Source organism: Pantherophis guttatus, chromosome 4, assembly GCF_059756535.1.
Source record: "Pantherophis guttatus breed Tessera chromosome 4, ASM5975653v1, whole genome shotgun sequence".
In the NCBI taxonomy this organism is placed as follows: Eukaryota; Metazoa; Chordata; class Lepidosauria; order Squamata; family Colubridae; genus Pantherophis; species Pantherophis guttatus.
This window is the reverse complement of record NC_142066.1, coordinates 139,065,740-139,082,131: the sequence shown is the minus strand read 5'-3', so window position 1 is coordinate 139,082,131 and position 16,392 is coordinate 139,065,740. Positions and strand designations below refer to the sequence as shown.

General features: G+C 37.1%; 1 protein-coding gene across 3 annotated transcripts in view; it reads left to right on the top strand.

Annotated features, from left to right (window-relative positions):
• The window catches only part of MPP7 (MAGUK p55 scaffold protein 7), an 83,748-nt gene that overhangs the window by 5,293 nt on the left and 62,063 nt on the right, over window positions 1–16,392 (top strand). For all 3 annotated transcript variants that reach the window (XM_034402131.3, XM_087892911.1, XM_087892910.1), the window contains exon 2: window positions 13,238–13,363. In XM_034402131.3, the coding sequence (XP_034258022.1) occupies window positions 13,327–13,363 (37 nt within the window). In that variant the 5' untranslated portion in view covers window positions 13,238–13,326. The remainder of the gene's footprint in view (window positions 1–13,237; window positions 13,364–16,392) is intronic.

Genomic DNA, 16,392 nt, shown 5'->3' with positions numbered 1-16,392 from the left:
TTATGGGTAACAGGGATGAAGTTATGGAAAATTGCTAGAGATGAAATCAAAGGCTGTGATCCTATATATGTATTCCTGGAAATAGTTCATGGGGCAAAAATGTAGAACTTTATTCTCCTCAGATGCAAAATAGTATTTGTCACTTACATTTTGACATAACCCATATTACGGAGTGGGTGAAAAAGATTGCTACCTTAACTCAGTTCAAAGAAAAAAGAATGACACAATAGATGAACTTGTAGATGTTCATCTGCAAGTATTATTGATAGTCTTTCATTGAACAGGGCAGAAGAACCAGTTTTCTTAGACACTGGCCTTTGCCAGCCCAATTACCTAAGATCTTTTAATTAGAAATGGGTACGTGAGATTAAATATTACTTTTATGCACAACCAACAGGTTCATCTCTAGGTTTTCCTGAATATTCTTTATGGGCAGATTTAATTCACATCCTTTTAAAACGTAGCTGACATCTCTTATTCATGTGTGATATTGAATAGCTTTGTGTCAGGTCAAGTCGAATGATTCACATTGTTACAAAGCTATTGTGTTAGGTATAAAGTAAAATTCTCTATCCATTTGCGTTGTTCATCTTAATAATTAATGGATATTGTCTCTGGCAATTTGTGCACTGTATTTCGACCTTTGTTTGCCACGGTTGTTAAGCAAATCACATAATCATGAAGTGAATCTAACCTTCCTCATTGATTTTGTTTGTTGAGAATGGCAGGGAAGGTAGCAATGGTGATTAACTGACTCTGGGATATGGGAACTGGCACAAATCGTGACTATGGGGATACTGTGAGAACTGGCCATAAGTAACTTTTTTCAGTGTCGTAACTTCAAATGGTCACTAAACAAATGGTGGTAAGTCAAAGACTATCTTTTTCTTTTGTTTTATCCACCATTGCTGTTTCTGGCGGGGAAAAGATAGAGATTTCATTTTAAAATGGTTTATGGTGAGTTTTTCTTACCTTCAAGTACTTGAAAAAAATCTGTAAAATTAGGAAGAGGATAGCCAGGTAATTGGTAAGAGGAGAGGCAGTCAGCTATCTATTGTTAAGTGGGATTCTGCTTTGGTGAAGTGGTAATTGATGAGCTTTTATAGCTACTGAAAAGTGGATGAGCCGAGAATACAGCACTATTTCATTTATTTATGAACTGAAATATTTGCAAGGAGAAGACTGCTATTACCTTGTAATTTACAGAACTGTGTTTTTTTGCACCATCCAAATTATGCAAAGTAACCCTTGATCTATAAATGAATGAAACAACTTCTACCAGACTCTAGGAATGGAATCAATGACTGATTTTAAATCAATGAAAGCAACATTTAAGGAGTAGGAGTATGGGTGCATGTATTCCTCTAGTAAAACAGCAAGGTAACATATTGATCTATAGTCAACTTGTCTTCCCTAAAGCTGACTTGTTTTTATCGGTAGTTAGAAATGTATTTCATTTTTATTTTATTTATTAATTATTTGTAACCAATCCAGAAGCTTTTGGAAGAAAATGCATGCATATATTTTATCGGAACGCTTGGAGACCGATCCAACAATATTTGGAAAGATCTTTAAAAAATGAAACAGTAATAGAATAATTCTTGTTTTTAGGAATTTGGAATGTGTAATTAATATATGCGAATAAAGATATTGTAAAGGGAGCCCATCTGTTTCCCTTACTTTTTAGTACTTCAGAAGTTATCAAGTTAGTACTAGAAATTTTTCCCATCTTTAATGGTTTAATTTAACAATTCCCAGATAGGAAACAGATAGCCAAGGAAGAATACTGTTTCAAGGATGCAGTTAGATAGTTATTGGGGAAGAACCTATATTGTATAGCTTGGCTTGCTGTAAATCTCTTCCATGTTTTGAACAGAAACTCAGTTTCAGGCTAAACCATCCTATTAGGGGAACAGCTTGCAATTACTATATTTTTGAAAAAAATAACTGACTTGATATAGCATTTTTCTGTCACTCTTGTACTTTAATTGCTATTGCATTTCCCATGCTAATCAACCCACTAAAATATAAAAGCAAAACATGATAATTTTATGTTGCCAAAACCAGAGGTTAACTTTAGATAACAGTAATCATTTTTTTAAAAGAGTTAAGATTTAGTCTCACATTCTTAAAGTCCTTCAGATAGGTTTTTTAAATAATCATCTTGTTATAGATCTTATTCCTGAATGGTCATATTAGCTATTTAAAGCTTTAAAGCTTATTTAAGAGTACAGAACAGGTATGCTATCTTTTCTGTCTCCTTTGGAATGCATAGCATCATTGGGCAACAGTTTTTGAATCAAGATACCTCAAATGGGAAAACTTGCAAAATGGATCCAAAATCTGATATCCATGACTCCTGTGGGATTGAAATTTATCAAATTTGTGGAAACTTCAGTGCTGCTATGTTGCCATGTAGTGGTTCAATAGTCCTGCCCTAGCCTTTTGGAGGCCAGATTGATTGGCCCCTCCTTTGGCTGGTGGAGATAATTAGACTGATCCTGCCCTAGCCCTCCAGAAGACCAGTAGACTGGCCCACTATTAGCTGCTAGAGGCACTGTCAGCTGGTCAAGCTGGTAGGAAATCAGAAGTTGCTGCTACTTGCACTGGTTTTTTTGCCCTTGGCCATTCGGTTTCACTGTTTAGTTAAGAAAATATCTCTGAAACAATAATCCAATTGAGCCACAGGTTGTCCATAAAAAAATAGCTGGCAAGAATTGGTTTGATAAAAAGAAAGAAATAAACCCACATAACCCAACAGGATATGATTCACAGTCACCAAAAATCTGGGTAAAGAACCATTTTCAAGGCCCTTGGAAGTATCTGCAGCATAGGGCCATCTGGATCTTGGGTGGACCTCATTCTAGAGCCGTGATGGCGAATCTATCACACGTGTGTCACAGCTGGCACACAGAGCCCTCTCTGTGGGCACGTGAGCCATCGCCCAGCTCAGCTCCACCACGCATGCGTGCACTGCTACAGAGAAAGCTCGTTTAATTGAACTCTGGACTCCATCAACCCTGTTAGATGGAGTTGGTCAGACAAATAATAGGCAAACCCTCAAGTAACCATTATCTATGCTATGTAGGGCTTCATAGGTAATAATCAGCACTTTGAATCATTTTGGGAGCAAACTAGCAACCAGCACAACTAAGCAGTGCAGCTTGTGAAGCAGAGATGTTACATGGGCACATCACTGCTACATTATTGTATCCTGGAGCATTTGAAGCTTCCCAATGGACTTCAAGGGCAGTTCCATATATAATTTGTTTCCAAAGTCAACTTGTAAAGTGACCAGGGTGTGACATGGTTGCATTTTGGATACTTGACAATCTGTTCACATTTACGAGTGGTGTCCTACTATCATGTGATCACCATTTGCAATCTTCTCTGCTAATTTATCCGGTAAATGGGGATACAAGCGGGTAAGACTGCAAGTGGAGGGCAAGTTTTATTTGAAATCTGCTCCCCAAATGCATTGAGGGATTTCTCTTCTCTTCCGTGAAGGAAGGGGAAATCCTTCTAGCAAATATGCTAGTGAACTATATAGTAGCATTCTGAGCCTTTCAGAGTGCTGGCATATATTAATATTTTCCCCTCTGGAGGGGAGGAGAAAAGGCTAGTGAAGCCAGCATTCTTAGGCGTCCAGAATGATGACATTTGTTAGTGTTTTCACTGGATTTGAGATGGTCTTCCAAAGCAGAAGGATTTCCGGAAATCACTCAACACACTGGAGGAACAAACCTCAAATTCAGTAAAAAAAATAACTAGAGAACACCATTGTTCTTATAATCGTTCTCCTTGATGGATAATCCCCAGTCCCTTGGTTAACAACCTCTGTGGTCATTTAACAATTACAACTGGGAGAGTTGGGGTTACAGTTGTTGAGCAAAATGATCACATTTTATCATGTTTAACAATCACTTCACTCAACAACCAAGATTCTGGACCCAGTTGTGGTCATTAGTAAATACCTGTATTTGAATATCCCCACAAAAGATGAGCTGCGAGATCAATCTCTCTCTACCCCCAATCAATATTGATTGGAATCAGATGTGGACCACCTTTGAATGGTGGAGCCAGTCCTCAACCGCACAGAGCTTGTTCAGAAGCATACCATACTAGTATATCAAAAACTGCTAAGAGATCAAGGAGCCGAAGGATGGATGTATCATCTACCACACTTTAGGTCATATACAAGTGTGACCAAAGCTATCACAAGAGTACGCCCTGGCATGAAATCTGACTGAAAAGGCTCTAGATCAGGGATGGGCAAATGTGGCCCTTTACAACCTGTGGACTTCAACTCCCAGAATTCCTGAGAGCTGTCTCCACAATTTTTATCAAATGCACACCAATCACCTATCAACAATCTGCCCCAGAAAGGAAAGGTTGGACATAGTTCAGATATAGTTATTGAAACCATTGGGTCCAAGGATGGCCTCTTGAGGAGGGATACATCACCATGATGTTCAAGGTAGGAGGCATCACCCTCTCCATTAAGATTGTACTGAACTTGTCCAGAAGTGGGTCACTTCTGCAGTCATTTTTATGGGAAGGATCTGCATCCAATAGACAGATCGCTGAACTACCAACACAGGTAGTCCATAGTTCATTTAGTACTGTTCAAAGTTACAGTGACGCTGAAAAAAGTGATTTATCGTTTTTCACACGACTGCTATAGCATCCCCATGGTCACATGATTGAAATTCAGATGCTTGGCATCTGACTCATATTTATGATGATTGCAATGTCCTGAGGTCATGTGATCCCCTTTGGCGATCTTCTGACAAAGAAAGACAATGGGGAAGCCAGATTCACTTAACAACCATGTGACTAACTTGACAACTGCACTGATTTGCTTAACAACCATGGCAAGAAAGGTCATAAAATGAAGCAAAATTCACTTAACAAATGATTCACTTTGAAACAGAACTTTTGGGCTCAATTATGGTTGTAAGTCAAAGACTACCTGTATTTCCTTAGGAAGCACTGGCTTAAGCTCATCCCTCATCATACTACCAGATTGTGTTTTTTTTTAATTTTTTTTAATTTTAATTTGATTTATATGCTGCCCTTCTCCGTAGACTCAGGGCGGCTTACAATGCGTTAAGCAACAACCTTCATCCTTTTGTATATTTATACAAAGTCAGCTTATTGCCCCCACAAACTGGGTCCTCATTTCACCTACCTTAGAAAGGATGGAAGGCTGAGTCAACCTTGAGCCTGGGGAGATTCGAACCTGCAGTAATTGCAGGCAGCTGGATGTTAATAACAGGCTATTAGTCTGCTGCGCCACCAGGCTCCTGTGTTGTCAGCCCTTTGAGGTAGATCAGCAGGAAACACAGATAAGCTAATTCTACTTTATTGTAAAGAGAATTTTGCAAGTCTGAAAATACATCCCCCTACTTTTCCCTTTACAGCACAGCCCAAGAAACTATGGAGGGTCCCTTCTGAACTATTTGTCCTGCTTGCATTCTTGTTGCAAGTTAAGTTGCCTTTTATCTGATCATTCTCTTAGCTGCATTTCTTTGACCTCTCTTCTGAAGATCATTCCCACATACCATTATAGCAACCTAGAAACCTCCTCCTGTGTTCTACAGTCATAGTTCAAGTCGGAATGAATTTGAATGATTTCATCCACCAGATAATCTAGCTAATCCTTACAGCGGTCCTGGGATTAGGTCATCCGGAGCAGAGCTGCAGATGTAATAAGTATGAAGAAATATTGACATGTTGGTTTTCTTAGCCTTCTTCAAATGGTATTCCGAGCATCTGTCCTGGTATTTTATCTCCCAGTAAACCGGAGAGTAACCCAAGATAGGTGCACATGCAGAATTTGCATAGGGGTGAAGCAGTCCTTGTCCTTGATTCCATTCTAGGCAGTGCTTAGAAACTTGGTCGAGTCACCTACCAGATCCTCAAGAAAAATTCCAACCTCTTTTTTGGAAGCCCCTTGGGTCACTTGGGGGCAGGCTAATCAAACAGGCCCGCTCTCCCTGCAGGAGGGAACAACACCAGTGAATCAAAAGGCAATCAGAAAATGATCTGCCCATAACAACGGATTGTTCTCAATATTTCTCCACTGCTAGATGACTTCTCAATTGCCCTCAGACTAAAACCATATCCAAGGTGTAGCCAATGGTATGCATTGGGCCATCGGTTACTTGAAAGAAGGCCATGGTTGCCATGGATGCCACATTCTCTTTGCATGGACTCAGCAATACCAGACAGACTAAAATCTTGAAGCACCAACCTCCTTGGCGATTCTGTTGCCAACCCAAACTAGGGGCTTAGTTGATGGGATTCAACCAGTGTAACAACTGGTTTGCTGAGCACGTGCGCTTCACGCGTTTGCGGTGCATTTGAATTAAGTTCTATAAGTTACCTTCTACTGCAGTCCCGGTGAGTAAAACAGCTGAAGCGTGGCAATCCGCTCTGCCGCTGATCAGCTGGGCTTCAAACAAAAGAAATAAAGGTAAGTAAAGCGCAGGAGCGGGTGGGTGGGCCAGCTGATCGTCGAAGCTACCTGTTCGCCTGAACCGGTCCGAACAGGTAGAATCCCACCCCTGGGCTTAGTAAAATTGAAGGGAAGTTAAACATGGAATGAATATGTAGCGCAATTATATTATTGATAGTGAACATTTACCAAACAGTTTTTTCACAGATCATTTGAATGAATGAATGACCCCATGAAACATGCATACTAAGACAGAATTATCTGTATCTTCTTATGCTGTAGGAAATTATCGAGCCTTTTGATTAATTGCAGCGTATGGCTGCCCACTCACTGCCAGTGACTCTGCATAGCTTACAAAAAGAAAAACCCACTAAAAACAATAAACAATAACACATACACAGAAACACACCGATCCCTTGCTGGTGAATAGACCCCTTCTTTTTCTTTTTCTTTCTTTCTTTCTTTTTTTTTTTTGCTGCCATAATTGTGGAATTGTTTTATTGTTTGATAATCTGTAAAAGAATTTCTGAATTGAATTGCAAACTTACAGTATTCTAGTATTGAAGTAAAAAATAAAACTAGAATTCAGCTGCAGTACAGTTTTAACGTTTAGTCATTATGTACAAATACAACAATATTGCAGTCAGAGTTATTAGCTTCTACAGCAACCATTATGTGTGTGTGTATGCATTGGACCAAAACTTATTTATATAATTTATATTGTACATTGTAAATAAGGATGTAATTATATATTTGTAATAGGATAATAAATTTAATGTATCAAAAATAGGGTTGAGAAATATTTCGTCAGTACATTGGGAAATGCACTTAGGAAATTGTGCAATTTATGAACTATGAGCTCCCTCTCCTGGTAAAAACTGATATTCTTTCTGTAACCACATGTGTAATATGGAAAGAACTTTCAAAGTTAATAAAATGGATTTGAATTAAAGGCTACGTTAATTATGTTGACATTGTTTCCCTAGTTATTCAAAATTTCTAGCAGTGAATAGCTTTATATTTTCTATGTATAACCATTCATTAATAGTCCGTAGACATGTGAGCAAAACCTTAAGGCTTAACTACTTTGAAGATTCTTAAAAGTTAAGTTGACTTTATGAAATAATGCTTTCTAGCTTTTGGATTTTGAAAATGAATGTTGGAATACCCTTGATCTTATTTTTAGCACAGGCTGGCAACAGTCCTATGTACTACAAACTTGCATTTGTTGAAGGGTGGCACCTCTCCAAATTGCATTTGGTTATTAATTTGAATTTCCTTCCATAAACAAGCATCAATGCTGTCTAAAGCAGGTAAAAATATTAATAGCAGTTTGTGGAGCAGGATGAGGTAGTTGGGCTACTGAGCACTCCATTATACGATTTCGAGGGCTCAGGGTTTTTTTTCCCCTCTAGTTGTCTTTAACATGACAAGACCCCAATCTGACCACTCTGCTAATGCAGAGTTAAATATGACTAGGTAGGTGTCATTCAGATGACACCTACCTAGGTATTTGCAACTTGGGTCAAATGATATAATGGTGACCTCACTTGGAATAAGGTAACCTGAGGACCATTCTCATGGCCTCCCACTCTACACAACCAGAGGTCACTTATAAAATGTGCCTGGCTATAATTAAATACAATGAGAAGGGATACAGGACTGGGCATTACCTATGGGGCACCCCTCTCTAGGACTGTTCAGTACTGTATATTGGATGAATACTTTCAATATCTCTTTTAAGTATTGTAAAATTGATGTTTTATTCCTTTTTGTAAATAAGATATACATTCATGTTTGAGGAAAGACATCAGTCCAGAATTTGGTAAGATGGTAGAAAAGGGGAAAAATAGAGAGAATGGGTAATTTAAGTTAATAATTTACGTTAATCACATGAATATGTAAAAAACCAGACCATTCGAACAAACAATCAGCAAGAGAACCAATCAGCTGCTCAGAATTTAAATATAGGTCCAAATGAACAACCAATCAAACGACCAACTGACCACACTGGCACAAAGGACCTACGTAAACTAAAGAGGAATAGGACAAGAAAATCCTGTTGATAATGTTACCTAGTCTGGTAACGAAATGTTCAGAAACTACATTGAAACAAGCTTGGAGCGCATTTTCTATTATTTCAAATATAATTTAAGTTTCTGCTATTAATAGAAGTAGCTGTAATGGTTCCTTTGTTTAATGAAAATGGAAGTTTGGATTTAAAGTTCATTTTAATCTGGTGGTGATAGTGGTGGTAAGGGAACCTGAACATTTAAATGCTCTCACTGTAATGTTTTCACTGAGGTAAAATTTGTGCTATTTGTTTTATTTAATCCATTTATATATTCAACCAACTTACAAGGTAGTAGATATATGCTTACTTATGGAGTAAAGCCATGGTGTGCCCTGTGACATTTTATTGAAGCAAAGTTGAGCTTTGAAGAAGCAGGAAGAATATTGATGCCTTTTTAACATCAGTTGTTGGACAATATACCTTAGAACACTCTGGACAGATAAGAAAACAACCTATGAATCAAACAAGTCAAACCAAACGTCTCACTCAAATTATCCTGCTGAAGACACATTATGCGAAGACCTGGCTCTCTGGAGAAGGCTGTAATATTTGGAAACATGGAAGGCAAGAGGAGAAAAAGGTGGATGGACTCCATTACAATAGCAAGGAATCCACCATTGGAAGACCTGAAAGACCAAGTTAAGAATAGATTGTCTTTCAGAAAATCTATATATCATTAGAAGTTAGAATAATTTAGTGATAACATAATCCAAAAATTAAAAATGGAATATCATTAATAAAGTTGACCGAGGAAAGAGATGAGGGCACTTTTTGACCTTTCTTGCCACAATTGTTAAGTGGATCAATGCAGTTGTTAAATTAATAACACGGTTAAAAAGTGAATCTGGCTTCCCCATTGATTTTACTTAGTAGAAGGTCACATAAACCGGGGACCTTCATAAATATGAGCCAGTTGGCAAAGATTAAATTTTGATCATGTCACCATGGGTGTACTGTATTTTTCGAACTATAGGACACACCGGTGTATAAAATGCATGAAGATTTTGAAGAGGTAAGCAAGACAAAAAAGATTTTTGCCCTCCCCGGCCCCCAGGAGCACTCTGCAGGCCTCCCAAACCATCTGTGCACCCTGTTTTTGTGAAATATGGGCCCATTTTTCGCAAAAATGGGACAAGCGGGGCGGGGCTTCAGGAGTCCAAAAATGGCTGTATTCAGTGTATAACACGCACTAACATTTCCACCCTCTTTTAGGAGGGAAAAAATCCTCTGAAAAATACGGTAAGTGAAAAACCGTTACAAGTCACTTTTTTCAGTGCTGTTGTAACTGTAAATGTTGTTGTTGCTAGTTGCGAAGTCATGTCCGACCCATCGCAACCCCATGGACAACATTCCTCCAGGCCTTTCTGTCCTCTACCATCCTCTGGAGTCCATTTAAGCTCACGCTGACTGCTTCAGTGACTCCATCCAGCCACCTCATTCTCTGTTGTCCCTTTCTTCTTTTGCCCTCAATCTTTCCCAGCATGAGGCTCTTCTCCAGTGAATCCTTCCTTCTCATTAGGTGGCCAAAGTATTTGAGTTTCATCTTCAGGACCTGACCTTCTAAAGAGCAGTCAGGGTTGATGATCTCTAGGACTGACCGGTTTGATCGCCTTGCAGTCCAAGGGACTCGTAGGAGTCTTCTCCAGCACCAGAGTTCAAAGGCCTCAATTCTTTGGCGCTCAGCCTTTCTTATAGTCCAACTTTCACATCCATACATTGCAACTGGGAAAACCATAGCCTTGACTATATGTGCTTTTGATGGCAGGGTGATGTCTCTGCTTTTTAGAATGCTGTCTAGATTTGCCATAGCTTTCCTCCCCAGGAGCAAGCGTCTTTTAATTTCTTGGCTGCAGTCCCATCTGTGGTGATCTTGGAGCCCAGGAAAATAAAATCTGTCACTACCTCCATTTCTTCCCCATCTATTTGCCAGGAATTGAGAAGGCTGGATGCCATGATCTTAGTTTTCTTAATATTGAGTTTCAAGCCAACTTTTACACTCTCCTCCTTCACCTGCATCAAGAGGCTCTTTAGTTCCTCTTCTCTTTCTGCCCTTAGAGTGGTATCATCTACATATCTCAGGTTGTTGATATTTCTCTGTAAATATTCACACATAAAAAATTGTAAGTCAAAGACTCCTATATGCAGCATTTAGAGCTGATCAACTGTTGTATCATATATTAAAGGTGGCAATCAACTGTTTATCTGGATGTTTTCAGATAGTATCCGAATTATCTGGATGCTTTAATTTGGATTCCTTCATTGAGCAGCAGGTAGCAGACATTGCCCTGAAAAAGCCCCTTCCAATTATGGTTTTATTAGAAGATGTTGCACAAGCCCACTTAACCACTAGATGGCATAGGTACTACAGGAGCCTGAGAGGTTACTAAGGGCCTGGTGGAAATTCAACATTCTGTTGAACTACACATATTTCACTGTTTCCACATGGTAGCTGCCAGAAGAATCTGATACAGTGTGATATAGAAACAAGATATAACTGGAATAATGAGATTTCTTTCTGGTTTTTTTAAAAGCCCTTTAAATGTCTGGTTTTAACAGTCCTATTGGGCACTGTAAATGCCTCAGGTGCAGTTGATATTCCTTTTACATTCCTGGCTTTTGGCTGTGTTTTTATGGAAACACATATTGAACTTCAGTTGAAGAATAGTTGATAATCCCTCTTAGAACATACTATAACAGCTGGTATTTCTGTGTTGTAGCAAATCCGTTTTGCGGAGTAGTTAGCAACACCATAAACTGTATTCTGCTGCAAAATAAAGTATTTTTAAACCAGTTCCGCCAAAGGAAACTTTAGTTAAAAAAAACCCCAATAACTTGTTATGTGTTTTGTGGGGGGGAAATATTTATTTAATTTTAAGCTTTTTACTGGTAATGATTTCGGCAGGTCGTTTACTTTTACTATACTGCTTATACACTGCTAAACCACACAACTCTTTAAAATAATAGATTCTGAAAGTAACTATTACAGATTTTAACCAGAATAAAAATAGTAAATAGTATCTATTCTTAATACTAGTTATTTTCTAAATTCATAGAACTTTCATTTTTAAAATAATTTTTATTAACTTTGAGGGGGGTAAACCCAACAACAGCTAACAAGCTAATGAACAATCCAGTGAGAAATAATGAAAAGTTGATTGGATTCAATTAACATTTTGATTCCTTAATAACTCTATAACTTTGGGTCCAAGTTTTAAATTTTATTTTTTTGGCTTTGCTATGTGCATGTTACATTTATACCAGGAAAAGTGAATTGATGCTTTGCAACGCTTGTACGCTCTGTCCTTGGCCTGATTTCAGGTAACTTTTAAAAACTTAATCTGTAGAGATATTTATACAAGGTTAATGGAGTTGTACGTAACCGCTATAACTCAGTGCAGAATTATGCACACACAAGCAAACATGCATAACAGCCATATTCAATGCAGAATTAAGTACACATAAGAAAACATACTTAATAATCCATAACATGGAGCATCTGCCTCTTGAATGTTCTGTATTCCGTTTTTTAAAAATCTCAAGTTGAAAATGTTTTAACTTCTGTTTTATAAACGGTTGCAAGGTTGCATATGAAATAAGTCCTAACTATTTTAGAAGCTATTAGAAAAGAGTATTCAGATACTGAAAATAATTATTTAGGAAAACCCAAAATTACATATTTGCACTTGTTTGGAAACAGTACACAACAAGTAAGGTGCATCATTTACAACGCATTAATGCTAATAAATTAAGTAATACAATATGAATGTGGCTAAAATCTCCCAGCTGAGAACATATAATGCTCGAGTTAGCCTGGGGATATATATTCTTAGTTTCTGTTGACATGCCAAAAAAAGTTTATACTTTTGGCTTCATTCTTAACTCAGTGATTATTCTACTTATAAGATTTCAATCTGTATAAACTACATTTTGGAAGTATATTAATATTTTAGTCTGATGGAAGTAGTTGTAGTAATTACTTCTGACTTGGCCCACCAATATGTTCCTTGGTGCTTTCCAATGTCCATGCTATGTATAATCTACATAACTGAGAATGGAACAACGTGATTGTGCCATTTTTTTCCCCTAAGAGCCCTTTTAGAAAGTGAAAGAGCCTTGGTAGTACAGTGGTCTAAAGCACCCTGTTATTAACACAGCTGCCTGCAATTACTGCAGGTTCGAATCTTACCAGGCTCAAGGTTGACTCAGCCTTCCATCCTTTCTAAGGTAGGTTAAATGAGGACCCAGTTTGTGGGGGCAATAAGCTGACTTTGTATAAATATACAAAAGTATGAAGGCTATTGCTTAATGCATTGTAAGCTGCCCTGAGTCTCCGGAGAAGGGCGGCATATAAATCAAATTTAAAAAACAAAAAAACTAATTATATTGAATTCAAGGGACTTTTTCTTAAATCACTTGCCAAAAAACAAGCTGATTTTGAAAATGTACAGATCATAACAGGCGGTTGTTTATGGTGATATTGAGATATTGACTTGTTAAATCAAGATTTCCTTGCATGTCCCTAAACACACCGCATCCATATATAGACTTGAATAAATGAAACATTGTAAGAATAATGCATATTCTATTTTAGGGTCCTATAATGATATTTCGTAATGGTTTAAAGAAATGTATTTCAAATTGCTACCATTTAGTCACTTGCAATTTTTAGTAATCTTATTTATCCATATTTGTATTCTTTTCAGGGCACTTTGAAATTGCCTAAATCTTACTGAGGAAGGTGCCTGCCAACAATTGAAGGGAAGTTACTGCCTTCTAGCTGAAATTCTTAACAATGCCAGCTTTATCAACTGGATCTAGTGGAGATGCAGGTAGAGTTGTTCGTTTTCTATACATAATTAGCTTTTATTAAATAGTTTGGTAACGTTTATTAAGTCCTGTGTAGCTATCTGAATATCCACTATCTCATGGTAAACATAAATATGGGTAAGCATTTGCATCCATACCTAGATACATTCAACTGTATATCACACTCCTGTAGAAATAACGTCCCATATGTGGTTCTCTTTTGCTTTATTGCATTAAGGTTTATGTATAAGAAACCAATTCTTGTAAATGAAACAAGTTTAATGTGACTTTTTTCTACCAATTAGATCAACTAATTTAAAATTAACTAAAAATTTAAGGAAAATTTGCTGGTTATAATGTTATATAAGACTAACTCATGCTATATTTGAACTTGACTAAATCAAGTAAATTGTTTTTAAATCCTGTATTTTTAGAGATTGTTAAAAAAAAGAAATCTGAAGCAACATTTTTGAGTGGTTTCATGAATACGCTCATTAAGCATGTATGATGTATTTGAATTTTAAACTATTTGGAACTCAATTTTTTTTTCCGGAATGGTAAAATCAATGCTCAGAGCAGCTGTTTTTACGTTCAAATTGGGCATTTCAAATTTGAAGTACTTTGAATTCAAAATTTGTTGGATGCTTCTGTAGTTTTCTTATTGTTCTGCTAGGAACAATATAGAGATGGCTTGCTACCAATTCTTCCTTAATGGGTGCTTGTTTTGTAATTAAAGCAACTTAATAGTAGAGCTCAAAATTTTTAAAACACATATCAATTTTAGAAAATAAAATTACAGCCTCTAAACAAAAGCAGTATAAGTCAATTGACACTAAATCTCCTAAAAATAGGACTCATCTGAAAACTTTCTGAAATTATTATTATTATTATTATTATTATTATTATTATTATTATTATTATTATTATTATTATTATTATTATTATTATTATTAATTGAATTTGTATACCGCCCTACTCCCGAAGGACTCAGGGCGGTGAACAGCCAAAAGATAAAATACATATAATACAAATGTTAAAAAACCATTAAAATACAATTAAATAATTTGGCCCAGAAAACAAAATTTAAAACACCCCAAATTTATAAGACAGGCCGGCCTGCTGGAATAGGAATGTTTTGAGGGCATGGCGGAAAGCGCGCAGATCCGGGAGCCTCCGTATCTCCAGGGGGAGCTCGTTCCAGATGGCGGGTGCCCCCACAGAGAAGGCTCTCCCCCTGGGGGCTGCCAGTCAACACTGTTTGACCAACGGCACCCTAAGAAGCCCCGCTCTATGGGAGCGTACTGGTCGGTGAGAGGCTACTAGTGGCAGAAGGCGGTCTCGTAGATATCCTGGTCCTAAGCCATGGAGTGCTCTAAAGGTGGTAACCAAAACCTTGAAGTGCACCCGGAAGACCACCGGGAGCCAGTGCAGCTCGCGCAGGAGGGGGGTCACATGGGAGCACCACATCGCTCCCATAACCACTCGCGCGGCTGCATTCTGGACCAGCTGGAGCCTCTGGGTGCTCCTCAAGGGGAGCCCCATGTAGAGAGCATTGCAGTAGTCCAGGCGGGAAGTGACGAGGGCATGAGTGACCATATTTAACGAGTCCCGATCCAGAAAGGGACGCAATTTTATATTAATAAATATTATTAATTGAATTTTAGTTAATCTATGTAAAAGCAAATTTACAAGTTAATATGTTTTGATCTATTCATTAAAAATTCATTGGGCTTAGTGATATGTTCTTTGAGTTCATTACCACAAGTTACAATAACATTGAAGCATTAGTTTGGCATGGTTCAAAAATCTGATAAGGTAATTAACAAATAAAGGGAGATAACCACTTGTCATTGTATTGATTTAAAATCTCCCAGACATGATTGTAGTACATAAAAGTGATGGAACAAAATGAACATATTTTTTTATCGTTTAGGTCTATTTTATAGCTTCCACAGACTTGTTCTAATAATGAAGCTATGAAGGATATGACAAAAATGGTGATATTAAATTTCTCTAGACTAATAGTAAAATTTTCCATTCTGATGTCAAGAATGTTGAGCATCTGGACTCTTGAGTAGTTTACCACGTGAGCACTTTCCCCGTTTTTTGGGGTTTTTTTTTAGCCTTTTTTAAAGAACTTTCAGACTTAGGTAGAAAATTGCAGTAACAGAAACTAGTTTTTAAAATTGGAAAATATATTTTGTGTTGATCATTTTCCAGTATTTGTAAAAACTATTTTATTATACATCTCAAAATATGCAAAGGTGTCCATGTATTCAGTGAAAATATCACATTCAGAAATTGGTAGTTTAAATGTAATAAAGGTAATGTTTACCATTCTATGTGGTACTATTGTTTTGTTCTCTGAGCCCTCATCCTGTCCCCAGCAAGTTCCTGTATTAAACTATTTCCAAAAGCTACATGTTTTGTTGAGGCAAACTTCTTCAGGCTTATAAAAGCAGTATTATAGTGAATATTGAGTGCAGATTACATACGTTTTCAATAGCAGAAGAAGTATATAACTTCTTTTGCTGTTATATTTCTATCAATGGACTGGATTTTGTGGCTAAAATTGCTGAATCAGTTCTAAAAAAATTCAAAGATCCTATAATTCACTTCTTAAATAAACAGTAATTCTAGATGCTTATGTTTATTTAATGATTAAATATATATATAAAGATACAGGCTGTTACCATTCCATTGTAAGTGTAATAGACAAAGCATTTTCCTTGTCCTCTCAAATTTCCTTTAGCCTTTCCAAGACTGTATGAAAACCTCTAATGTAGAAATTAGATTTGAGATATCATAAATGTTAAGTTCTCTAAATGTTTTATATGAACCACTCGGCATGTGTTCAAATGGACAGCATAAATTGCTGTTAATAACCAATCAAATATTTGTTTTGGTTTCAGATGTAATTAATAAAGCATATAAAAGACATATAGGATCTTTTCTGTGACAAAGTTAGAAAATACTTCTAACTAAATAGAGTACTAACAAACTTCAAAAGTTCCATTGCTGGATTATAATCCTTAAATAAGCTGTCAAACTG